We start from the raw sequence: 23,879 nt of genomic DNA, 5'->3' as shown, positions 1-23,879 counted from the left end.
TTTTAAGTAGAGGTTGGGTGGTCATCTGCCATGGATTTTTCATTTGATTCCAACTCTTATGGAAATATAATGACATATCACTATCAATGCACAGGGATAGTAACGTAGTAGGAGCCCTTCTGCAAATGACCATGGCAACATCTCAGTTAAAATGGTAACAAAGTAGTCAGATGTGCCTATTTATAGCAGATGCTTTCACTTAGCTCCGTTTTATCAAGGGATCCATCAATTTATTGATGAAATATCACTTTTACCAGTAAAACCTGAGCTGAAATAGTATGGAGAGCAAGATGTTCTTGATAAAACCTTTCCCAATAGCCTGGCTGAGTCGTTTCTGCTAATCCCACAGATCCTAAAAATAGATAAAGCACCCTGAGACCCGTGGGTATAGGGCAATATATAATTTTTTTATATTATTATTATTATTATTATTATTATTTGCTTGAGTCGCGGGATCCTCGCCTAGGAAAGCCTTTCCTGCGCCGCTCCAGCTCAACAGGAGCCCTCCAAGCCCGTTTCCGCAGTGGGATGGACAGGTGAGAGGCCTCATCCCGCCCCGCCCTAAGCGGCCCGCGGGCGCCTCCGTGGAAGCCGACGGGCCGGACGCTCTTCCCGGGGAGTCCGCACTGCGCACGCGCGCCGCCGCTCGGCCGGCGAGCTCCCTGCCCCGCCCTCTCCTGCGAGCGCACGCGCACTCCGCTCCGCGGCCCGCCGAGGACCCGCCCTCCCCGTCAGCGTCGACGTCCCGTCAGACGGACAGGTCGCAGGCCGAGAGGCGGCCAATCCGAAGGCGCTCCGCGGCCCGGCCCGCCCGTTCATTGGTCGACGTCGGGTCCCGGCCCGCCTCGGCTGGCGTCGCTCCCTCCGCAGCGCGTGAGGCGGCGCGCGGCTCCGTCTGCTGCCCGTTGGCCCTCGCGAGCTGGAGACCGGCCCGCGCCCGGTGAGTGGGCCGCGGAGGGGCGGAGGGGGCGGGGTCGCCGCCGTCAGGCCCGGGAGGGGGGGGCCGCCCCACTCCGCCCCTCCCGGTTGCCGAGGGGCCGCCGAGGCCCCGCCCCGCCCCGGCCCCGCCCCGCCCCTCCGGCTCCCGAGCGGCGCCTCACTTCCCTCCCGCCCCCTCCGGTGCAGGTCGCGCCTCTCGGTTCCCGGCGATGTCCGAAGGCGAAGCCAAGCAGGCCGGACCCAACAGCGGAGGAGCAGGCGGCGGCGGCGGCGGCGGCGGCGGCTCCGACCCGAAGGCCGAGGCGGCGGGGCCCGGGATGACCTCGCTGTCCCCTCCGCTGGCGGCCTCGGCGGCGGCGGCGGCGCAGGAGGAGGAGGAGGAGGAGGAGAGCGAGGACGAGTCGGAGATCCTGGAGGAGTCGCCGTGCGGGAGGTGGCAGAAGCGCCGCGAGGAGGTGAGAGCGGCGCGGATCTTCTCCCCGGGAGCGGGGAGGGCCCGGAAAGGCCCGGGAGGAAGAAGCGGCCCCCGGGCAGCCCACCGAGGCTGCTGCGGTGGCCCCGTCGGCTTCAGGGAGCCGCAGAAACGGGAAGCCGGGAGGCCCAGCCGTCGGGCCTGCCAGGGCTGCTGTCCAGTTGGGCGCCCGGAAGCGTCAAGGACAGGGATCTTTCCCCGGCCTCCGTGGAGATGCGGGAGCTGAGCTGGAGAGCTGCTCCTTGCCCAGCATCGCATGTTGCTGCTCAGCCGCGGCTTTTCCCCGGGCGCTGCTGTTGGACAGTGCAGTGGACCCTTCCCTCTTTGGGAGAGAGAGAGGCGGTGGACCCTCCTTCCTGGGAGGTGTTTAAGCAGAGCTCGGATGGCCACCTGTCAGGGGTGTTTTAGTTGAGATTCCTGCGTTGTAGGGGGTTGGACTAGATGACCCTCAGGGTCCCTTCCAACTCCACAATTCTATTGTTCTTTGCCCCTGGGCCTCCTTGCTTCCCAAGTTTTCAGTAGCTGTGGACTTGCAGGGGTGCAGAGCAGTTTCTTGCAAGGTAGGACTCTGCTCTTTGATTCTCTAAGTCAGGCATCTGTGTTTGTAGCACAAAGAAAGGATGATATTATTGTTGATTTATATAACATTTAATGCCTGGATGGCTTCTGAGTGATTTATGAAATTTACTGTTGAACATAGAGAGGATCTAGGTGTCTTAACTGATCGTCATAAAAGGAACTGGAACAAACCAACGGCTCATCCAGTCCAGCATCCTGTCCCCCAAGGGCCAACCAGATGCCCCAGTGGGAAGCCCACAAGCAGGACCTGAGGGGTGGAGGTAGAATGTAGTGGGTGACTAGTGGAAAGAGCTGCATCAGAAGCCTGCTCTGTTGCTCTGGAGGGCAGGACAAGAAGCAATGCATGGGAATTGCAGGAGGGAAACAGATTTCAGTTCAACATTAGTAGAAAAGTTCCCAAGTGGAGGAGCTGCTTGGCAGTGGAACAGAGGTGCCGGGGGGGGGGGGGCTGGAGGCATCTGGACCACCATCCATCAGGGATGCAGTGAGCAGGGGGTTGCGCAAGATGGCCTTCAGGGTCCATTCCAACTCTGATTATATTGGTTGATTTGTAAGAATATTTATAAACCAGTTCATAATCATATCATAGCAGTGTAGGATGAAATAATTAAAACACCATAAAAATTATAACTACCAAATCAATATTTTCAGCAAGCGACAAAATATTGGAATTTTATGAGTATTTTGTCAAAGGTTCCTTGCCTGCTTCATGTTTGTGCTGCTTCTTGGGGAGGGCGTGTCAGGCTGTTTGCAGACGAAGGGTCTCTAGAGATGAGTGTCTTCTATTTCAGCCTCTGTTCTCTATTGATGCATCATCCTTTATTTTATACCCAGTTCAGCATTCTCCTGCTTTCTTTCAAGGTGGCTGTGGGCTTTCCCCCCAGGTGGGATATAACTACAGTAGAGATGGGCAACTGACACGACAAGTAAATCTTACGTAAGATTATGAATGTAAGCGCATAAGGAAGCATTCAGTATTTGGTATTAGAAACTGAATTCTGATCTCAGCATTATGTGCAGATCTAGATCAGAGTTGCTTATGAATAAAAGAGTTCAATAAAAATTAGCAGCTGCCGATCTGGCCAGCTGAAACTCAAGCTAGAGCTTAAAATAAACAGAATTTCAAGGTCTGGGCCAATCCAAGTTTTCACCTGGCGCCAAAGCGAGAATAAAGACTACCGCAGACAATCCTTTCTGGGGAAAAGAATTCCGAGAGAAGTGGTGGCTCTGAGGCTCAGCTTACTGGTCAGGCAGGTTTATGTAGGAAAGATTAGGGGCTACAACTCCCCTTAGCACCAGCCAGCCAGGTTAGGGGACGGGGAGTTGCTCTCCAGGTACTGTGGAACTCTCACCTCCTGCCATCCATCCCACAACACCTGGAAGGCCACGGGTTCCCCAGCCCTGCTGTAGGTGTCATGGTTCAAAACTGTTTAGAACATTTATAAGCTAAAAGCAACACCTTCAAATGTGCTCAGATTAGACCCAGGATTTGTATGCATGTAGCTCCTGGTGATATTCTCCATCCATCATCCCGTTTAACAATTCTGATGCTATATTCTGCAGTCCCTCAACTTCCTGAGCAATGTTCTAAGACAGCCTTGTACACAGCTGTGGTCTAAACCACTGAGCCTCTTGGGGTTGGAATCCGTGCGACAGGGTGAGCTCCTGTCTCTTTGTCCCAGCTCCTGCCAACCTAGTGGTTCAAAGGCACACCATGCGAGTAAATAAATAAATAGGTACGGCTGTAGTGGGAAGGTAAACGGCGTTTCTGTGTGCTCTGGTTTCCATCACGGTGTCCCATTGCACCAGAAGCGGTTTGGTCCTGCTGGCCACAAGACCCGGAAAGCTGTCTGTGGACAAAGGCCAGCTCCCTCGGCCTGAAAGCAGAGACGAGTGCCGCACTCCATGGTCGCCTTTGGCTAGACTTAACCGTCCAGGGGTCCTTTATCTTTACCTTACACAAAGCTCTTTTCTCTCTTCCCCTGAAGCTGGGTATGGCCAGGTGGTGCTCAGTGTGTGTGCATTTAATTCCAGCCACCCACCCAGTACTTCTCTCTTCAAGGAACATGGCACTGTTGTCTTGAGGGACTTTATCCTATTTCCATAGGTTGCCTGTATGAGCTGTCCTTTCCCTAACCAGAGCAATGCTGGAACATACCGGAAACTCCTGTTTGGGTGATGGCTTTAGTAGGCATTGGTAGAAATGGCACCAGCTGCATCTAGAAGCTTTGGGAGCCCTGGCATGTGGGTGCAAAGGTGCTTTGCAGTTTCAGGATGTGGTTCCACACTCAGCTTCCATGCCCTTTCAGGAATTGAAAGGCTTGAAAGCTACGGCTGCCTCCTGCTTCCTTGGCTCATGTTCCAGGAGAAGGTCCTCTCCCCAGGCACCTGGGTGCCAGAAGATGTTCCTTGCTTGGAAGGGACTTGTTGCTCACCCACAGGCTGAATGGGGGGGGGGGGCTTGGGAGGAGGTTGAGCACATAGTTCACCTTTTTGTGCCGGCTGGCTGAGGCTGAGAGTGGCAGGATGGTGACTGGTTTGACCAGCCAAGGCTGACTGACTGCTGGTCTTGGGGGGCAGCTGACATGCCTGTTTTGCACAGGGCATTCCTGGGGCTATCCTGGCTCTCTTGTGGTCTGGAGCCTTTGATGGAAAAGGCTCCCCTCCCCGGGAGCAGTTCAAAATGGCCATGCCTTTTACGCTAAAATGTGACCAGGGGCATCTCCAGAAAGACTGGTCATCGCTAGCCTGGCCTGACTCCTCTTTGGCCTCTGTCAGAGTTGGTCCCGAAGCTGGAAGCGAAGAGCAGGGCGAGCAGTTTGAGAGGCTGAGACCAACACAAGAGGCCTTGTTTGGCTTTCAAGGGGCTGTGCCTCTGGGTGGGGGCCTGACTTTGAGATTGGCCTTGGGTGGGGGAAGTGTGTGTGTCAGGAGAAGAGGCACCTTGGAGGGAGAACAAGGTGGAAAGGAATTCTGGGCAGACTCTCCTGGAAGCTTTGTCTGATGAGCCTTTTTGGGGTGCAAAGCGGCCTGGGAGCTCCTCCCCTCCCTTTCCCCAAATAGATCTGCCTGCCAGCAGCCCTGAGTCTGGGGGCCTTTTTTGCTTGGCTGCAGTTTGGCCCTCCCTCTTCTTGCAGCTGTTCTCATTCATTGTTCCTTTGCCCCTCCCTCCTTGGCTGGGCTGGGGGGGTCGATGTTGCTAGACATCTCCGGGCAGATGGTAAGGCCCTTTCGTATTCTGTGTCAACTCACTTTGGCTGACTCACTGTGGCTTGACCTGGTGAGGACTCCAGGAAGTGGCTGTGCCCCAGAAGAGGGCTGGGCCCTGGGGAGGAATGTGGCCCTGATGCAAGGCAGGCTGCTGCGTCATTTCTGTTGCAAGCTGGGGCAGGGAGGAAGCCAGGCTGGCTGGCTGGCTGGGCAGGGGCAAGGGAAGCAGGCCTGAAAAGGAGGCAACATGGGCCTCCTGAATGGTAGGACCAGAGGAAAGATTCCTGCCCTCTTCTGCAACATCAGGAAGGAGGTGTCTCTCCTGCCACTGCGTCACTCTGGTGATGGATGGGGAAAGCCCACCCAGGGAAACGGTCTCTGCGCAAGGCTCCAGGCTGCGGAGGCAGCAAGAGGGGCAGGTGCCTTTCTGCACACTGGCTATAGAAAAAGTAGTATTAGGCAAACCACCAGCCAGGCCCAGCTTGTTCCAGGTGTGGGTCCAGCCAAGCCTTGGGGTGCCCCCCACCCCCTGGCAGCCAGAGGCAGTTCTGCCTTCTGCAGAGGAGGGGGGCAAGAGGAGGAGGAATCCTGGCCCATTCTCGCTCCCTTGCCTCTCCTCTGCTTGGGGAAGGGACCAGCATGGTGGCCTGGGGCCTCTTGCTCCTGGCATTGCTGCTTTTGCTGGTTTCTCCCATGCCACAGGGCCAGGGGAGAAGGCAGGCAGGCTCATCAGAAGTGGCAGGGGGCAGGCCCAGCAGAGGGAAGCCCATTTTTCAAGGGATCTATGGGCATTGTAGACCTTTCAGCCGAACATCTGTCCTAGTATAGCTGGGGGAAATTCTTGCAGTGTGAATTGTTCAGGCCAGAAGAACAAGAGGAATGACTTCCACAAAGTCTTGCCTTCCAGTCTTCTTGATTTGTTTCTCTTCAAATGTGTAGATCAACCTTTTTTGGCTGGAGGGCCATATTGGCCCAACCCTCTGGGGGAACAAGTGCCCACAAACTTTTTGTTATCGTAGTATCGTAACTTGGTAGTTTTTTTTAAAGTGTTGCAGGGAGACAAAACCTCAGGCATCATGCCATCACAACTGGGGACCCATGGGAGGGGGTTGTTATCAGAGTTATGGGTAATTGAGGCATTGCAGGCTTTGTGGTCCCCAAGGATCTGCATTGGGCTCAGTACTGTTTAAAATTATTCTGAATTTTCCAGGTTTTTGCCATTATTTTATCATCAGCATCGGCATCAATTCAACTTACATCCCACTCTTTCTCTCAAAGGTGCCCAGGGTGACAAACACATCAATAGCAATATCATTTAATTTAATTTAATTTAAAACAATTAAAAGCATTCCCCCCCCCCCACAGGGATTTCAGGAACAGCATTTCAGCCATCAAATGCTTGGGGAAGCAGGAATGTTTTTAATTTCCTCCAGAGAGTCGGTGATGAGGGAGGCAGTCTCCATAAATGACCCATAATTGCTCATGGTGGTGAAATTCCAAGCATATTGTGAAGAGTACCAAAAGTCTTTTCCTGTACCCTAGTGTCGGAACATAGATCTTTGATATGGAATAGGATGTCAGGGAAGCTTTTACTAGCCAGAGTGGCTAGGACAACCCAGTCAGATGAGTGGCATATAAATAATTAAATTAAATTAAATAAAGTAATAAAAATAAAATAAAAGAACAACCCCCTCCTATGGGAACCCTGCAAGCAGGGCCTGAGCACAAGACCCATCTCTCCTGTCAGAAAGCTCTTCCTGGTGTTTAGTTGGCATCTCCTTTCTTGAAACTTGACTCCACTGGTTCAAGTCCTTCCCTCCAGAGCAGGAGAAAAGAAGCTCCTTCCCTCTTCCATGTGGCAGCCCTTCAGATAGTTGAGTATGGCTTTCGTCTCTCCTCTCAGTCTCCTCTTTTCCAAGGTAAACATACCCAGTTCCCTCAACCATTCCTCAGAAGGCTTTGTTTCCAGACCCTTGATTATCTTGGTTTGGATATTTAGTCAACCATGGTTTTCGTTGAATCATAGAACTGTAGCGTTGGAGGGGATCCCAAGGGTCGTCTAGTCCAACCCCTTGCAATGCAGGAACCCCCTTTAGCATTATGCCATTCACTTTCTTATTTTCCAGAGTCCTTACTCCTTTCTATTCTGCTTTGGGCAAGATTTCTGTTCTCTGAATGAAGGCACCCTCTGCCATTACATCTCTCTGCTGGACTGGGGGGGGGCATTTCCTAATCAGTGGTCTACATTCTAGCTGAGCTTCTGTCATCATGGTGTTAAATAGCCACTGAGCACCTTGGGGAAACTTCATCGTCTCAGTTCTTAATTGACCCCCACATTTTTAGGTTTCCCCCTTTAAAACTGTCTTGTGCTGACTTGGCAACCTTCTAGTCATGTCTTGAAATTGATAAATGTCCATGAGATCGAGATATTGCCCCAGATCCTGGGTATCACTCAGGATAAAGCCGAGGCTTCCACCCCCCTCCAGTGGATTCCAGGACTGACTTTCTCAGCCACCGTCATTTAGGGCACGAGAGCTTTTTGACTCTTTGTGACATGAATCTCTGCTGTGATTTTCAGAGCAGCAAGACTGACTTGCCAGGAAGAGGTCTTGGAGCAAATCTTTCTGGGCTGCTCCTGTCCTCAGGAGTTTCCCGTCTCAGGCGTGGGGGTCTCTGCAGGCACCAGCACCTCGTCTCCACAGCTCCCTGAATCACTGCTTTTATTTTTGCCCCTCTTCATGCAGGTGAATCAGCGCAATGTTCCTGGGATTGACAGTGCTTACCTGGCAATGGACACAGAAGAAGGGGTGGAAGTGGTTTGGAATGAGGTCCAGTTCTCGGAGCGCAAGAATTTTAAGCTTCAGGAGGTTGGTGAGCCTGGGATGGGAAGGATGGGGAGTAGGTGGGCATCATGCTCAGGATCCTGGGAGGTAGTGGCATAAATCCCAGCAGTGCAGAACCCTGTGGGAAGACTGGCTAGCCTCCCGGGGGGGGGGGGCTGGCTGCTGCCTGGCCAGCCCTTGGAGGTTCTCTCCCAGCGCTGCATCCGTCTCTCCACGGCTGTGAGGCTGGGGTAAGCCAAAGGCTCTCATCTTCCTGGGGTCTGGCATTCCTCTGCTTTGTCCCTGCAGGAGAAGGTCAAAGCTGTCTTTGACAACCTGATCCAGCTAGAACACCTGAACATTGTGAAGTTCCACAAGTACTGGGCAGATGTGAAGGAGAACAAGGCCAGGGTAAGTGGGGTGCCCCCCCCAACGTCTTCCTGATGGGCTTGTGGAGAAGCAGCAGCAGTTGGTGACGTCCTTCTCCTTTCCAGGTGATCTTCATCACTGAGTACATGTCCTCTGGCAGCCTGAAGCAGTTTCTGAAGAAGACGAAGAAGAACCACAAGACCATGAATGAAAAGGTGACCCTCACTTCTTTCTCCTCCCTCCTCCCTCTGCTCCTGGGTCCCAGGCCTCCTGCTGGGGCCGTCCTGCCTTTGAGCACAGAGAAGCAGCTTCCTTTGGCCAACCCAGAGCCCCAGAAGGACAGGAGGCTGGGGAGGAACCAGGAAGTGTCTGGCCTGTTCCTTCTGAGTGGCATGGAAGGAAGCAAGGAAATAAGGAAAGTATTTGCCTGTTGCAGTCAAGCTACCTGTTGTGGGTGTTGCTTAGAGCCTCTTCCTTTTATCTGTCTTTAGGCCTGGAAGCGCTGGTGCACCCAGATCCTGTCTGCTCTCAGGTACATGCTTTGATTCCCTCAAAGGCTTTGGGAGCCTGGCTGCTCATGCCCCCTTTGGTTCTTCCGAGGCCAGGGTGGAGAGCGGTTGCTTCTGGCTCCCTCTAGCAGTTGTGGCAGGACTTGGCTTGCCGCTTTGCCAGCCTGCCTGCCTGCCTGCCTGCCTGCCTCCCCTCCTTCTCAAGCTGACTGAAGGTAAGAGAGTGATGGCTGTTGCTCTCTTGGGGAGTCCCTGGCAGCCTCAGGCACAAGGCCTTGGTTTTGCCCCTGTGAAAGTGGCCTTTTGTTGGGGGCGGTGAGTGCTGGTGCCAGCCTCTTGGGCCCACCATTCCTTGTGTTGCCATTCCAGTTACCTTCACTCCTGCGATCCTCCCATCATTCACGGAAACTTGACTTGTGACACCATCTTCATCCAGCACAATGGGCTGATCAAGATCGGGTCAGGTAAGCCTCTCCTCCGGAGCCGCAAGCCAGTGATGTAAAGAGTCACTGGGAAGGGAAGGAGCTCCCCAGAAGGCCCAGGGGCTTGGTGGGCTCCTGCTGCCCTGCTCACCTGGGATTCTGAGCCTCAGCTGCTGCCTCTCTCTGTAGCCTTCATTGCTGACTTCTGGAAACCTCCTGGAGAACTCTGCCACCTGGATATGTGTGGCCCTGAGCAGCTACTGCTGCCGCTGCTGCCACCACCTTCTCAGGCTTCCCACCCCCCAGCTTCCTCCCACCCCACGCTCTGTGCCTGGACAGGCTGCCCAGACCATGGGTGCCTGCGTCACTCCAGGGCATGGGGCAGGAAACTGCTTCCAGGTGGCCTTTGGTCCCTTGGGGAGAAACCCTCCTTCCTCTTTTTGCTGCTTCCCTGCCAGCCGGGCGCTTGGACAGGCAGCCAGCCGGGCGCTTGGAGGAAAGGGAAGGGCAGCTGGAGTGCTTTGCTGAGCTGCCTTTTGGATATCCCCAGCCCCCAAGAGCTCTGAGGAGGAAATGGGAGAGTTCCCCTTGGGCTTTTTCTGGGGCTCTCCCACTTCTGGGAAATTTCTGGATTCTCTTGAGAGCTCCTGGGACAGACTAGCCAGAACCCTCTTCTTGCCAAGGGCAGTTAGGTTGACTTTCCTGGCAGAAGACAAGGGCTGGGACTTGGCTGGCGACTGCAGTTTCCTGGGCACTAGGAGAGACCTGTGGCGGTTAAATTGGTAGGAAACTCATCACAGTGTAGAGCTGCCAAGGGATGCAAGTGTTGGGGGGCAGTGTGTGTGTGTGTGTGTGTGTGTGGTGCATGGCAATGGACTGCTGGCCTCTGTGGTTTCAAGTCCTAAAACTCCTTTGAGAACAAAGCCCTTCTAAGGTGCCTGCAGTTCAGGGGCAGCCAAAATGTCACCCGGCTGAGTGCAGAGGCCTTGTCTGGTAAACTGCCTCTGAGGGTGGAGATTCTCTTCTGGACTTCGAAGGGCCTGTCCCACCACCACCACCCTGTGACTGCCTTTTCCTGCCCCCCCCCCCAAAGGAGTTCAGGGTGGCTGGGTTTTTTTCCAATGGAGTTTTGCATCACCCTTTTCTGTAAACGGCCCTGGGAATTTTTGCTGAAGGGCAGCATAGACCTTTCTAAAATAAACAAAGGTGGCCTCCCTGGTTTCCCTGCGAGGCTTCCGCCTAGACTCATGTCCTCCCCTTGTCACAGTGAGTTCCATATGTTGCGAGGCAGGGAAGGGCCCAGAGACCTGCCTCCAGTGATGCTTTTGCCAAGGCTGAGGAAGACCAGCCCTCCTGGTGGAACAAAGACTCTTCTGACGCAAACTGCAAGATTGACCGGCCCGCTTGCTCTGTGCTTGGGATGCCTTTGGCTGAGTGGTGGGCAGAGAGTTTTGTGGGGATGCCAAGGTGCCAAGGGATGCCCAGTCTTCCCTGCTGCTGGATCTTTTACTGCTGCTGCTGCTGCGCCTGCAGGGCCATCGCTTGGAGCCACTCGTCTCAGGATTCTGCCCCAGCGTAGAACAGACTTCAGAACCTTCTGGAGTCTTGGCCAAGTTTGAGCAGAGCCCCCCCCCCCTTCAAGAAAATAATGTGTGTTCAAGTTTTCAAGAATTGCAAAGACCACCACAGGGCAAAGAGCTCACAATAGTACCATCCTCTTTTTTGCTTTGTACAAGTTTGGGTCTACGATATTTCATCCAGACAAGACCACCCGTAAGGAGCTATGGGCCAGTGACATCTTCTGGCCATCTCTAGTGGAAGAAACCCTCACTGCTTCCAAGAGAAGAGCCTTTCCTGGCATGCTTTGTGGGTGAAAGAGAGCATGGATGAGGCCCCTGAGCTGCTTGGACAGGGAACTCACGCAGGCTGGAAGAGCCACCCTCGGGATTGGGGAACTCCAGGGCGGTGGCGGCTGGCAACCTTGCACAATGCTCAGAATCCCCCCCCCCCCGGGCACAAGAGAGGGGGCTCTGCAGTTGGGCTAAGATGCAGGAGGACCAGGCCGCCACCTGCCCTGTGGCTCCGGATCATGGCAAAGCTTCCAGCCTGCCTCCACACAGGGACCAATGCCGCTTCCGCTTGACATCTCTGGCGGAGCTCGTCTCACTGGTGTTCCTGAAGCAGCTGAGTCAAGGGGGTGAAGCACCTGCTCTTTCAAACTCTCTTGCTCCCCGGGATATGGCAAGGGGCAGCAGTGCTGTGATTTAGGAAAGCTCCACGGCACCATTTGCGCCTGTCAGCAGCGCCTTTGGGTGGATGGGTGCAGGGGCTGGAGCCCTCCTCTGCCGTTGTCTGTCGGGATCTTAGTAGCTGGTGTGGGAGGCCAGCAAATGCCCTTGGCTCTCCCCTCCAAGGCTCATTTGAGAAGAGGGAAGAGAAGGAAGCGCGGCTGTGGTGTGACTGGCACCTGTTGTGTGGATCTGGCCCAGAAGCAAACTCGGAGGCCTCCGCCTGCCCCATCCTCTACTGGGGCAGGTCTTGCTTCAGTCCCCACGGAACTGGGTGGCTCCTTTGGGTCCCACCTGCACCTGGGCATTGGCACGCTGGGCTGGGCACAGACGGCAGAGGGAGAGCTTCCCCCTCCTCCCACTCGCCACCTTTGGCTTCCTGGCTGCCACTTTCCCACAACCTCTTGATGAGCCATTTTTGTACTTAGTGGGGAATTGAACGGGTGGTTGTCTTATGGGTTTGGTTTGGTCAGCTGAAGCTGGGGAGGAAATCGGGAGGTGGGCCAGTACTTTGCCCCGCCATTTTCCCTTCCCTTGGGCTGGGAAGAGCTTCAGGGCCTGCAGTGCTGCTTGGGAGGCTCTGCCTGGCTTTGCCACCTCCTGCCCTAAGTCTGGGAGCAAGTGGACGGAGGCTTGGTTGTGGTCGTGGTCCCAGCACCTGAACCCTGACCTTAGGATCCCCCCTCTGTCTGCCGCATGCACCTTCTTCAGAGACATTTCTCTCTCCCTTCATGCCTCCCCCCAAAATCTGTTAAGATTCCCACCCCCCAAAGCCAAAAAAATCTTTGGAAAAACCCAGAGCCCTTTTCTGCCTCTTTCCCTGCCTGCTTTCTCTTCCCTCCATCTCCACTCCCAGCCCCATTGATGATTCAGGGGTGGGGGGAGCTTCTTGCAGCCCCGGTGGCTGGCAGTTTTGTCCAGGAGGTTCCCACTGCTCAGCCCCACCTGAGGCTGCCTGTGAGGTGTGCAGAGGAGGCCCTGAAGCTGGGGGGGGGGAGGTCAGGGGGGCTAGTGAAAAGAGGGGAGGCTGCTGGACTCCTGGACGGGAGAGGCCTCTGGGCTTGGCTTGGCTGGGGGTCACCAGGCACTCATGGCCTCCCTTCCTCTGGCAGCTGTGGAAGAGGAGCTGCCTTGGGGAGAGGACTTCAGGCCTCTGTTTCCCCATGACCCACTGGAAATTGGGGGGGGGTGCTTGGAGCTGACCTGGGGGCAAGGGAGATGGGAAGGCAGCAAGGATCCTGTACTACTAAATCGCATGCTCTGGGGAGGGACTTCAAGAGAAGCCCTCCCCTTCCCCAGCAGCGCCTGGGCCCCTTCCTCACCCCACTCCCTTGGCAGGGAGTCTCTGGTCTGCTCCTGGGCCCAAGTGCTGGCTGAGCCAGAAGCAGCTCCTGGCCGTGCTGGCCTGGTCAGCGCCTTTTCCTGATGCCCTGCTGGGGGTGGCCTGTGGGCAGCTTTGGGGGCAGCTTCTTGGGTCCTGGCAGGAGCAGGGAAGGGCCTTGCCCCAGGAGCCCCCCACCCTCCATCGCCTTCCACTGTGGCTGGGTAGGCAAGGACCGCCTCTCCCTGCCCGGTTGTGGTGGCCGTGGGCGCTGTGGCTGCTGAGGTGAAGGGCTGACCCCTCGGCACCCACCATGTCTGGTTTTACTTCCTGCTTTTATGGGCTGCCTCTTTCTCTCTCTCTCGCCAACAGTCTTTCATAGGATTTTTGCTAATGGTGAGCAAATCTCTCTGCTCTGTGATGTGACTGTGACTTTTGGAGCATCTATCTATAGAGATATAGATATGAGAGCATCACTTTGTATATTGGCATATATGACGCTCGTTTTCCTCCCGGCGAAGGCTGGCACCTGGGCTCTATGGAGCTCCACCCCAGTCCTGCCATCTGTTGGGGCTCCTCGGGGGGGTGGGGGGGCTGCCTTTCTGCTGCATGGCTGCCTCCTGCATGTGTGCTGGGCTGCTTGTGCCTGTGGAGAAGCTGCTGCCGCCCTTGCAGCCTCCTCCTCCTCCACTCGTGGCCCGGGGGGGGTGTCCTGCTTGCTGTCTGCTTGTGGCTTCGCTGCCTCCTCCTCCAGCTCCCTGCGGCCGGCTGCTTGGCAATGGGTCGGACGTTTGTGGTGGAGCCTGACTCTTGGGAGCTGTGTGCCTGGTGTCGCCTGCGCAGGGGCCTGGAGGTGCTTGGGAGACCCTGGCGGAGCCGTGGAAGTGCGCAGGCCCTGCAGCTGCTCTGCTGCCGCCCCCTCTTTTGCGGGGAGCCTTTGGGGAGCTGCCTGCGCCTCCTGCCTTAGTGGTAGGGAGGTCTGCCTTGGGAAGGGCCGTCTCTTGCTTCCACTGCCAGCAAGGAGAAGACACAGGGCTGGCGGAGAAGGCCAATGCCTGGCGCAAGATGAGCTGTGCCCTGCAGGCGGAAGGTTCTGGCGGTGAGACGGGGGCCCTGGGGTGTCCTCCCCCCCCCCCCGGCATGGCCAAGGACTGAAAGAGCCCTTCGCTTTGGGCAGGCAAGAAATCCTTGGGCACCTTGGTCCAGGCGAGCTCAGTGGAGCGGAGCAGGTGGAAGCTGGACGAGAGCAGGGCCGAGAGGAGAGGTGGCGCTCGTGGCGCAGAGGCGGCAGGTAACGCGAGGAGGAGGAGGGCGGCGGCCAGGGCGCTGGCACTGCTTGGGCTGCATGCAGGTGGCATGTCTTCTGTGGAAGGGAGCCTGGGCCAGGAGCAGAGCTCAGCTTTTCTCAGGGCCCCAGTCTCTGGGGTGGGTGAGTTTGGGTGGTGTGCTCAGTGAGTCTCGGGCGTGGCTGTGTATCTTGGCGAGGTTTTCATGGGCTGGGGATGAAATTCCAGGGTCTGTCAAAGGCCTTGCCCTGCCCAGAGGCAGAAGGAAGTCTGCAAAACCAAGCCCGCTTGCTTCCTGGGCGTACCACTGGACAGTGCATTTGATTTGGACACTTGAAGCACTAAGTCTGGGAAAGACACAGCAGCTACACCGGAGGGACCTCTTTGGGGCTGGGGGTGCCTGCTATGCATTGCGCCCCCCCCCCCCCCCCGTTCCTGGTGGGCCAGCCTTCCCCAGAAGACACTTTCCGGAGGAGCCAAGGTGGTGGTAGGGGGCTGGGTCTTCATCTGCCACAGAGAGAGAACACTTTCGGGGAAGGGAACCAAGCTTATTTGACTGCTTTAAGAAAGTGAAGTGCTTTGAGCTGGATCCCAAAGACGGTGGGCAGCAGGAAGATAGCTGCCAGCTGTGTTGGCAAAGGCTTGCCTGGGCAAAAGTGAGCCCAGCACTCCAGGAAGCTGAAGGCCCTGCCGTTCTCCGCAAGAGGAAGGACAGAAGCTGCCCTCTTCCGAGTCGAGAGCCGCGTGGCCTTGTCTCTCTTGCCTGATGCCAGCAGCTCCGCCTTGCTTCGTTTGCCTGCCTGCCTGAGAGCCTCAACCGCAGGTGCTGCAACTTGAATGCCAGACTTGGTTCCTGAAAAGCATGTCCCCCCCCCCCCCCCAGCAGAAGGAAGCCTTTGAGCAAGTTTCCCATTTTTGGCATGAGGGATAAAAACACCTTTCTGTGACTAGAATACGCTTGCTGTGTACAGAAACTCTGCAGACAGATGGGATTAGCACATACAATTATATTTGGTGGCATATTTCTGAAATTAAAAATATAGGTACCTTGCATTTATTCTGATCAGGACAAGTGTGCCTGAGCTTTTTCTGGTTGAGAAACTGGGAGCGTCCAAACCATGGGTAGGCAAACTAAGGCCCAGGGGCCGGATCTGGCCCAATAGCCTTCTAAATCCAGCCCGCAGACAGTGCAGGAATCAGCGTGTTTTTACATGAGTAGAATGTGTCCTTTTATTTAAAATGCATCTCTGGGTTATTTGTGGGGCATAGGAATTCGTTCATTCCCCTCCTCCAAATATAGTCCAGCCCCACAAGGTCTGAGGGACAGTGGACCAGCCCCCTGCTGAAAAAGTTTGCAGACCCCTGGTCCAAACCCTTGTGTACATGTCTGGCCTGCTGTGTAGAGGCTGGAATTAAAACTAACCAGGAAGTCCAAACCCCTTACAGACACCACAGTTCTAACACCTGGTGGAAACCCAAGGAGGAGAGGCCAGGATATCGTTCCATGGGTCAGAAGTGGAGTGGGAGATTTGGGGGGGGACAGGGGAAGCAGCAGGACTGGGGAGTGGTTTTGTGGAGCTTTGGAGCGAAGTTTTAAGTAAAAGACAATTATATATAAAAAACCATCATGTGGGAGGCTGGGGCAGTGGCTGAGAGGGGAAGGTCCATTCTGTCTGCTAGGGTGAAAAGCACCATTTTAAGCTCAAGTCAGTCTTGAAAATGGAAAGCAGAGAACATGAATCCTGCCTTCCTGGCAGTGATCCAAGCGTAAAGAAAACGTTAAAGGGTGCCAGTCAGGAAGTGTTTGGCTTCAGTGTCTGGGAAATGACCTTTAAAACCACATCTGAATTGCGGGGTGTGTGTGTGTGTGAGAGAGAGAATTTGGGGCTCTTCTAGCAGGCGCCTCTGGCCATTGAAACCACTAGGTTGGTAATTTGAGTTGTGTTGAGGTGGTCCTATGATGGCTTACTGCTTCCAGAAGGGAGTCTGGGGCACTTTTGGAGGACGGGAGAGCTTTGCAGCAAAGGAGGTGGTGGCAGCAGCTAATGGAGCTCCAGCTTGCCTGAACTGAGCATTCCTGTCATGAAGTCTTTCTCTGCCTTTCCAGGCCAAAACTGAGCGTCCTTCTCATGTGCAGCCTACCAGGTCACAAGCTGGGTTTTAGGGGTGCTTTGCCGCAGGCCATAGCTGGTATAATCTTCCCTTCTAAGGCAGCAGCAGTTGTGTTAGAAAGTGGCTGGTACTGCATCTGGCTTTGGGGCCAAGGAGGAGGAGGAGGCGGCTTGGTGCGGCTTCTGCCCCAGCATCTATCTTCTGCTCATCGCTGCTACCCTCAGGGTGGCCACCAAGTCCCGCCCTCTGTGTCGATCCCTGCTTTGGGGCCTGGGTCTGTGGCACTCTTGGCTCCAGGGCCACTGCCCCCTCCCCTTGGCATTTCTAAGGTGACTGGGCCATTGGGATCTTTGCTCTTGGGTGGTGCCTCTTGAGTGAATGGATGGGGCAGCAGTGGAGGGGAGGCAGCCCTCTTTGGTGGGGAGACAGAGGCTGGTGCAAACCTGATCAAGTGGGAATCCCCCTCTCCATTGCTGGGCTTTCAGGAAAAGGCCTGAAGCCGGCCAGTGTGTGTGTGTGAGAGAGAGAGAGAGAGAGAGAGGTGAGGACTGTCTTGTCTGTACCCTTCCCTGTCATTCAGGTGTCTGTGGGTGGGTCAGTGTGGGTGTCTGTGGAACACCAGCTGCTGCTACTGCTCAGGATCCCCCCCCCCTTACTCTGCAGCCCCTTGTGCCTGCCTTAGTGCTGGTCCAGCTGACGCTTCTCTGCAGTGGAGACCCAGAAGAAGCAGAAAGGACTTCCTCTGCCTTCTTCCTCCAGCAGTGCTGCCTTGCCCACGCCCCCTCCCCCCGGCTCCCATTGGGCTCATCTGCTTTCCCTGGTGGGGTTGCTTTGGCTGCTGGGGCTTGGAGCTCACCCAGGAAAGATGGAAGATCTGGAGGAGCATGTGGACCTGCCTCCCCCCTTTGCTTCTGAGCTGCGTCTGCCCTTGTCTTGCACTGGGACTGGACTGGGGTGGCAGCAGCTGTGCCTGAATGCCCTCTGCCCGCCCCATGAGAGCAATTTGGGAGGGAGGAGGAGGCTCAGCCCCTGATTCCTTGCTGTTTCCCCCCCTCTTCCAGTGGCCCCAGACACCATCAACAACCATGTGAAGACGTGTCGTGAGGAGCAGAAGAACCTGCACTTCTTTGCCCCGGAGTATGGCGGTAAGAAAGGCAGGAGAGCAGCAGTTTGTTGTTTGGGGGGGGGAGGGCTGAAGTGGCTCATCAGGGTTGGTGTAATTTTCCATGTCTTGAGGCCCCCCCTCCATGTTTGGTTTCTGTTCAGAGTTCGCACACCAGCTACACTGGGTGGCTTAGATACCAGTCCAAGGCGAAATGCCCGGAGCATGACTCATCCACCCTTCCTTTCTCCAAGGCAGTGCTTCTCAGCCATGTTGTTGGACTACAGCTCCCATCATCCCTGACCACTGGTCCTGCTAACTAGGGACAATGGGAGTTGTAGTTCAACAACAGCTGGAGACCCACGGTTGAGAAACGCTGCTCTAAGGAACGTGTATGGGCAGAGGCGGCTGTAAAGCCGAGGTTGCGTTCAGGAGCGTTGCCAGGAGTGTGAGCTCTTCCCCAAGGAGAGCTTTTGCTCAGTGCGAGGTGTCGGTGGAGAAGCTGCAGGTTACATGCTGTGTGGTTCAGCACAGCAAGGTGAGCTAGCAGGGTCAAGTGCTAGCGGATTTCTCTTGTATCTTCACAAGGTCTCCTTCTAAGACCAGAAGAATGGTGTTCTAGTAGGTTAGCTCATGTACCAGCCTCTCTTAAAGGTTCATGTAGCTGAGGTGCTTATGCTTGTCTTGTGCCATGAGACAATAAGCACTTTAAACTGAACTGAGTGGGAAAGGAGGTTTCTTAACTGGGAGCTCTGGGAAAGGCTGGCTACTGGAAAACAGGAAAACTCTTGATACTCTGCTAGAAGACTCTCCTGGATTCTGGAGCTGTGCATACTCTGCTGTTTGCCCTGGTCAAAGCGGGGCGTAGTATTAGCTACAAATGGTGGGTCCAAGTCTTAACAGGTTATGGGCCAATAACAACTGGCACCCCCCCAACTTCCCAAGCCCGATGACTGAGTGGCTCTGAATAGCCATTGCCAGCCAGCCAGGGGGGTCCTGATTCCTGGTTTTGTGTTCCAGAAGTTGCACATGTGACGACCGCGGTGGATATCTACTCCTTCGGGATGTGTGCGCTGGAGGTAAGGCAAGGAGAGCTGTGAAGAGGGAGGGTTGGGGGGCATAGCTGCTTCCCCCCCCCCAACCTCAAATCTTTATGGGAAGGGGCGGCTTGTTTGGCATCCTGGTCTTATCTCGACAGGGTTAGGAGTGCACAGTGCATCTCCTTGTGTCGTGCAGGGGGTGTCATTTGGTCTCTGTGATTTCTGAAAACTCCAGGAACAATGGAGAGAGAGACCCATTTGGAAAGGAGGGAGCCAGTCCCCTTTCTCTCCCTCGTTGTGTGTGATGGCGGCTGGTGGAGCCCTTTGGTTCCTCCGGGATCGCAGCATGCCAACTGTGGGGCTCAGCCCCCCACTGAGCTGTGCTTCTGCTGTCCCTGCAGATGGCGGTGCTGGAGATCCAGGGCAATGGCGAATCCTCTTATGTGCCCCAGGAAGCGATCAACAATGCCATCCAGTTGCTGGAGGATCCCTTGCAGCGGGTGAGGCGCCCCTCCCCTCCTCCCTCCCTCCCTCCTGGGACGGGCACAAGTCTCGGCCTTCACGTCTTCTCCTTCCTTTCCCTCCTTCCAGGAGTTCATCCAAAAGTGCCTGGAGCTGCAGCCCAGCAAGAGACCCACGGCCCGCGAGCTCCTCTTCCACCAAGCCCTCTTTGAAGTGCCCTCTCTGAAGCTCCTGGCAGCCCACTGCATTGTGGGCCATCAGCGTGAGTGGAGGCTGGGGGGGGGGGGCTCAGGGAAGTGGCTGGGGAGGCCTAATCCCTTCCTCCGGAGGCAGAGAGCGGAAGCAGCAAAGGGCACTGAGCAGAGCAGCCCTTGCTGGGTCTGGCCTTGAACCTTTGGCCCTCTGTGCCTTCCCAGCTCCTGGCTAGAGTCCTCCTGGAGAGCTCTTTGGGGCAGGGTGGAAGGCTGCTGGGGTCTGGGGCTTTCTCAGCCCCGAGGGCCCTTTGAGCTGCTCTGACTGATGGCCCTGGATGGGTCCCCTCCTTCCATGCCTGGCCCTCAGTTGGTGCTGTGATTTACATCTTGTGGAGCCGCATTCTGCTTGGAGAGCGGTGGCGGCCCCTACCCCCCCCCCCCCACACTCTGAAGGCAGGAAGTCCCTGGACCACTTTCTGGCAGAACCTGCAGTTTCAGAAAGGGGCTTGGGTTGCCACAGGGGAAATAACTTCCCCTAGGATCCATTCGTCCCTCACCCCACTCTGGTTGCTTCTCTTCCTAGAGCTCCTCCTCCTCCTCATTTTCCCTAAACTGAAAAGGCCCAATTATTTTCACATTCCGTTTTTAGAGAAGGTTCCCAGTATCTTGGTTGGCTTTTTCCACGCCCCTCTCCTGCCTTTATGGACAGGTGCTAGGATGTTGGCAATACGAAAATGCCTCAAAATCCAGTTGCTCTTATAACACACTAGGCATGGCCTTTTTCTTCCTGCCATCACTCACTGAGCGTGTTTTCCGCTGCAGCCCAAAGGCCTCTTCCATTGGCCAGACCCCGTCTGTTCGGGTCCCATGGGGCATCTGGGAAGTGTGGATGTTTCTGCCCCAGAGGCCACTTGCTTCATTCTGACTTCCACTGCACTTCTTTCAACCAGTTTGGAGAGATCTTTTGGGGGCTCTTTGCAAACCACTTGAGCTTCCTTTGTGCTGAATAATTTGCAAATTTGGCCACTTTTGATGGCTCAGATCATTTCTAGTCCAAGTCATAGAATTGACCCCCATACAGACCCTTGGACAGCCCCTCTCCTGCCTTCCATCAACTGCGAGAACCATCTGTGCTTCCTGTCCTCTGTTAACCCACCACCCGCCCTTCATAGGAAGCAAGGAGTGTCCTTTGCCTTCCTTGCAGAGGGTGAGGGGATGTTTGAATTGTAGATGGGGAAGGGACCCTGAGGGTCATCTCACCCAACCCCCTGCAACATTCCTGAAAGACTCATTTGCCTCCTGACAGACATGATCCCAGAGAACGCCCTTGAAGAAATGACCAAGAACTTGGACATGAGTGCAGTGTTGGCAGAGATCAACCATGCCGACCGCGAGGGCGTCCGCATGATGTGAGGCTTCTCTGAGGGGCTGGGAATGTGGGGAGGGGGAGGGCAAGCAGTGGGTGTCCCTCTGGCCCCTCCCCAAGGAGGCCAGGGAGGGGAGCAGGCAGCAAAGATTTTGCATTCAGCATTGAGATCCCCCTTTATCTAACTCTGTGCTTTCCCCACCGCACAGCTTCTCCCAGTCCCCAGCCCTGGAGCTAGACAAGTTTCTGGAGGATGTGAGGTGAGAATTTTCTTCCACCACCTTCTTGTGTGCCAGGGAGCCTCTCCTGGGCTGACCCGCCTGGACCCTTGCCTCCTTCCCTTCTCTTCCACCAAGTGGAAGGCCTGCAACTTTGCTGCCCACCTGGGGAACAGAGCCTGACCCCTCTCCCCCTCTAGGAACGGCATCTACCCCCTCACGGCCTTCGGCCTGCCCCGCCCTCATCAGCCGCAGCAGGAGGTGGTGACATCTCCCATTGCGCCCCCATCGGTCAAGACGCCCACGCCAGAGCCTGCGGAAGTGGAAACCCGCAAGGTGAGTTGCTGTCCTGCTCCACTCAGGTCCTGGAGCCTGGCCAGCAGGCACAGCCAGGGCCTCCCACCCCACTCACTGCCTCCCCTTGCCTCCCGCAGGTGGTCCTGATGCAATGCAACATCGAGTCAGTCGAGGAAGGGGTGAAGCACCATGTATGTACCAACCTGGGCTGGGGGGGTGTCTCTTCCACCATGCTGCCCTATTTGAAGGGGCTTGGGTTGGCTGCGTGCCAGAGCCCAGGGGCCAGGAACTGACTTTGGCTTCTCTCTGCCCAGTTGACACTGCTGCTGAGGCTGGAAGACAAGCTGAACCGACACCTGAGCTGTGACCTGCTGCCCAGTAAGTCCCGCCCTCCCTCCCCCCTGGCTGGGCATTGCTGGGCAAGGGAAGCCCTCCTCCTCCTCCTGACTTTTGGCTGCCTCTTCTTCTCCCCCTCTCCCAGGTGACAATATCCAGGAGCTGGCGGCCGAACTGGTCCAGCTGGGATTCATCAGTGAGGTAGGATCCTGCCCACTGGCAGGCTGGGTGGGTGGGCTCAGCCCGTGAGTGGGGCTCTCACTGGCCTCTCCTTCCCTCTGCCCCTTGCAGGCTGATCAGAGCCGGCTGAGCTGTTTACTTGAAGAGGCCTTCAGCAAGTTCTTCTACTCACGGAACGGAGCGCTGGCGGCCGTCACCGTCTCCTCCTAAGGGCTGCCCCCATGCCAGCAGTGCCCGGGCGCTGCCTCCGCAAAGGGCCCCCTCCCCCCGCCAGGCCGCTGCCGCCTGCACGGAACCAGCTTGGCTGTGCCTCCTGCATGTGCCGCAGCCGCCAGGAGCCCCGCAGACAATCGCTGCCACCATGGGGACGGGGGGCAGGAGGGAGGGGGCAAGGCGGGGAAGGGGGGCTGTGTGCCTTGTCAGTATTATTTCCCCCCCGGGGCCAGTGGCCTCCCTCTCCCCCCGGCTCACGCATGGAGTTTTGTTTTGCTTGAATTGTACAGAGGTTTTTTTTTTGCACAGCACAGAGATGTCTGTCTTGTTATTTAAGGGGGTGGGAGGGAGGGGGGAAGAAGAATGAGGGTGGCTCCTCCCCCTGCCCCTCCCCCTCTCTCACATGCTTTCCAGCCCCACAGTCACCCCCTTCCCTGGCAGCCTCACCCTCCTCTGGGCAGCTCCTTTTCTCCCCCTTGCTTGGCTGCCCTTCTTGCCCTGGGTTGCGCAGCAGAGGCACCTCCTCCTGAGCCCTGGAGAAAGTGGGTGGGCGGGTGGGCACAGTGCCATGAATGTCGCAGGTGCAAGAGGCAGCCAGCAGCTGGCCAGACACCCCCCCAAGAGCTGGGTTCCCCTCCCTCCCCCTCTCCCCAACAGGGCTGGGGCCGGTTGCTCAGCGACGAGCACCCATTCCCATCTCCAGAGCTGAGGCTGCTCCAAGTGTTTGTTTCTGTTCCTATTTTTAATAAACTGTTTTGTAAATAAGCCACAGTGTCCTCATTGTCTCTGGTCTTTGGGGAGGGGACCAGCCGCCCAAGGGGAGTCAGCTCCTGCCTGCAGAGGGGGTGCTCTTCTTTCAAGGCCCCCTTTGAATACAGAGAGCTGCAGGGAGCAGCTTGCGCCTCATGCCTCTTCAAAGAAGTGCTTGGGCTGGGCAAGGCTGGAGGAGCGGGGGGGGGGACCCCAACAGGCAGTGGAGGAGCTCTCCCTGGTGGACTCTTCTTCCCTTGCGGTTTTTAAATGGAGGTCAGATGGTCATCTGTCAGGGATTCTTCAGCTGTGATTCCTGCATTGCAGGGGGTTGGACTAGATGAGCCTTAGGATCTTCCATCTCTATGAGCCCTTCTGCACTGAGGGTCAAATCCTATCCTCCCCTCGTAGCCCTGGCAGCAAGGGGGGGGGGCAGCAAGTGTGCTGCTGTGTGGAGAAGAGAAAAACCTGTAGAGGAGGAGCTGCTGCTGCTGGTGCTGGAGTCCTGCATGTCTACTTTTTGAGCCCCCATTGTGGCTAAGGCCACAAAGCCAGAGAGGAGGAGGCCTGGAAACCTGGCCAGGCAGCTGGTTGGCTTCAGACATTTCCACTCGCCTTTTTGGCTGTTGCTGGCTAGAGAGCTTCTTCCACACAGTGACTGACACGGCTGGTGGCAAGGAGTTCCCTCAGTAGGAGCCAGAAAAAGGTAATGCTGCATACATTTTTTTTATTAAAGCTTTTTTGATACAACAGGAAAAAGGGGGGAGAAAGAAAAAAAGAAGAGGGGGGGAAGAATAAAACAAAAGAAAAAGGGCTTCTGATTCTCCTGTCTGTTACATAAAAAAAATTCAAAACATTCATTTCATGACAACATCCAACTACTTTACTTTCCATAAACCAGTATTTTTCCAGTCTTCAAACCCAGATGTGTTTTCCTTTTTACACAAAAAGTCCAAAAGGGGTTCCCAGTTAAGGATATTGATAAATGTCAGCAAGAGTTTGTCTCAAACATTAATCAACTTTGTCCAACAATTTCACCAACCATGACTCTATATAAAATAATGATAAATCTTTCCCTCTGCAGATATAAGCATCTCTCCACTGTGAATATAATTTAATACATTATACATTATTGCATATCCATTGGTCCGCACCCAGTTCTGTCTCTTCAATTTCCACTTTGTATTTGCCATGTTTTCCACCTTATCTAGTATTGACTCTTCCATTTGTGTTTCCATTTTGCGTTTCTTCCAGTCTTTTCCAAAAAACAATGCCAGAGATTTAATAGCTTTATCTCCTGGGATCACTCCAAATCGTAGATGGAACTCTTTTCTTAGTTCCATTGATGTCAGATTATCCAGATATCTCTTCATTTATAACTTTTTGTTTTCC

The 23,879-nt window shown here is 55.5% G+C and overlaps 1 protein-coding gene across 4 annotated transcripts; it reads left to right on the top strand.

The window, feature by feature from the left end:
* The first annotated feature begins 773 nt into the window (after window positions 1-773).
* On the top strand, window positions 774-22,502 carry NRBP1 (nuclear receptor binding protein 1). 4 transcript variants are annotated; one of them, XM_081001014.1, is made up of 20 exons: window positions 774-940; window positions 1,126-1,394; window positions 7,945-8,067; window positions 8,332-8,433; window positions 8,517-8,606; window positions 8,883-8,923; window positions 9,270-9,364; window positions 13,304-13,327; window positions 14,109-14,222; window positions 17,391-17,474; window positions 18,452-18,510; window positions 18,873-18,971; window positions 19,063-19,195; window positions 20,434-20,536; window positions 20,703-20,753; window positions 20,912-21,047; window positions 21,146-21,199; window positions 21,323-21,386; window positions 21,490-21,545; window positions 21,636-22,502. In XM_081001014.1, the coding sequence occupies exons 2-20, from the start codon at window positions 1,149-1,151 to the stop codon at window positions 21,732-21,734; spliced, it is 1,773 nt and encodes a 590-aa protein (XP_080857140.1). In that variant the 5' UTR covers window positions 774-940; window positions 1,126-1,148; the 3' UTR covers window positions 21,735-22,502. The 4 variants fall into 4 exon arrangements, with proteins under 4 accessions (XP_080857140.1, XP_080857141.1, XP_080857142.1 ...); XM_081001015.1 differs by lacking the exon at window positions 13,304-13,327; XM_081001016.1 differs by lacking the exon at window positions 14,109-14,222.
* The last annotated feature ends 1,377 nt before the right edge of the window (window positions 22,503-23,879 follow it).

The sequence above is a fragment of the Podarcis pityusensis genome (assembly GCF_964106645.2).
Source record: "Podarcis pityusensis genome assembly, chromosome: 3".
NCBI lineage: Eukaryota > Metazoa > Chordata > Lepidosauria > Squamata > Lacertidae > Podarcis > Podarcis pityusensis.
Note: the sequence above shows the minus strand (reverse complement) of the source record. Positions and strands in the feature narration are given on the sequence as shown.

Coding starts and splice junctions, on each gene's coding strand:
- NRBP1 (XM_081001014.1), top strand. CDS start 1,149: ATGTCCGAAGGCGAAGCCAAGCAGGCCGGACCCAACAGCGGAGGAGCA. Junction 9,365..13,303: donor GCTGATCAAGATCGGGTCAG/GTAAGCCTCTCC, acceptor TCTCGCCAACAG/TCTTTCATAGGATTTTTGCT. Junction 13,328..14,108: donor TCATAGGATTTTTGCTAATG/GTGAGCAAATCT, acceptor CGCTTTGGGCAG/GCAAGAAATCCTTGGGCACC.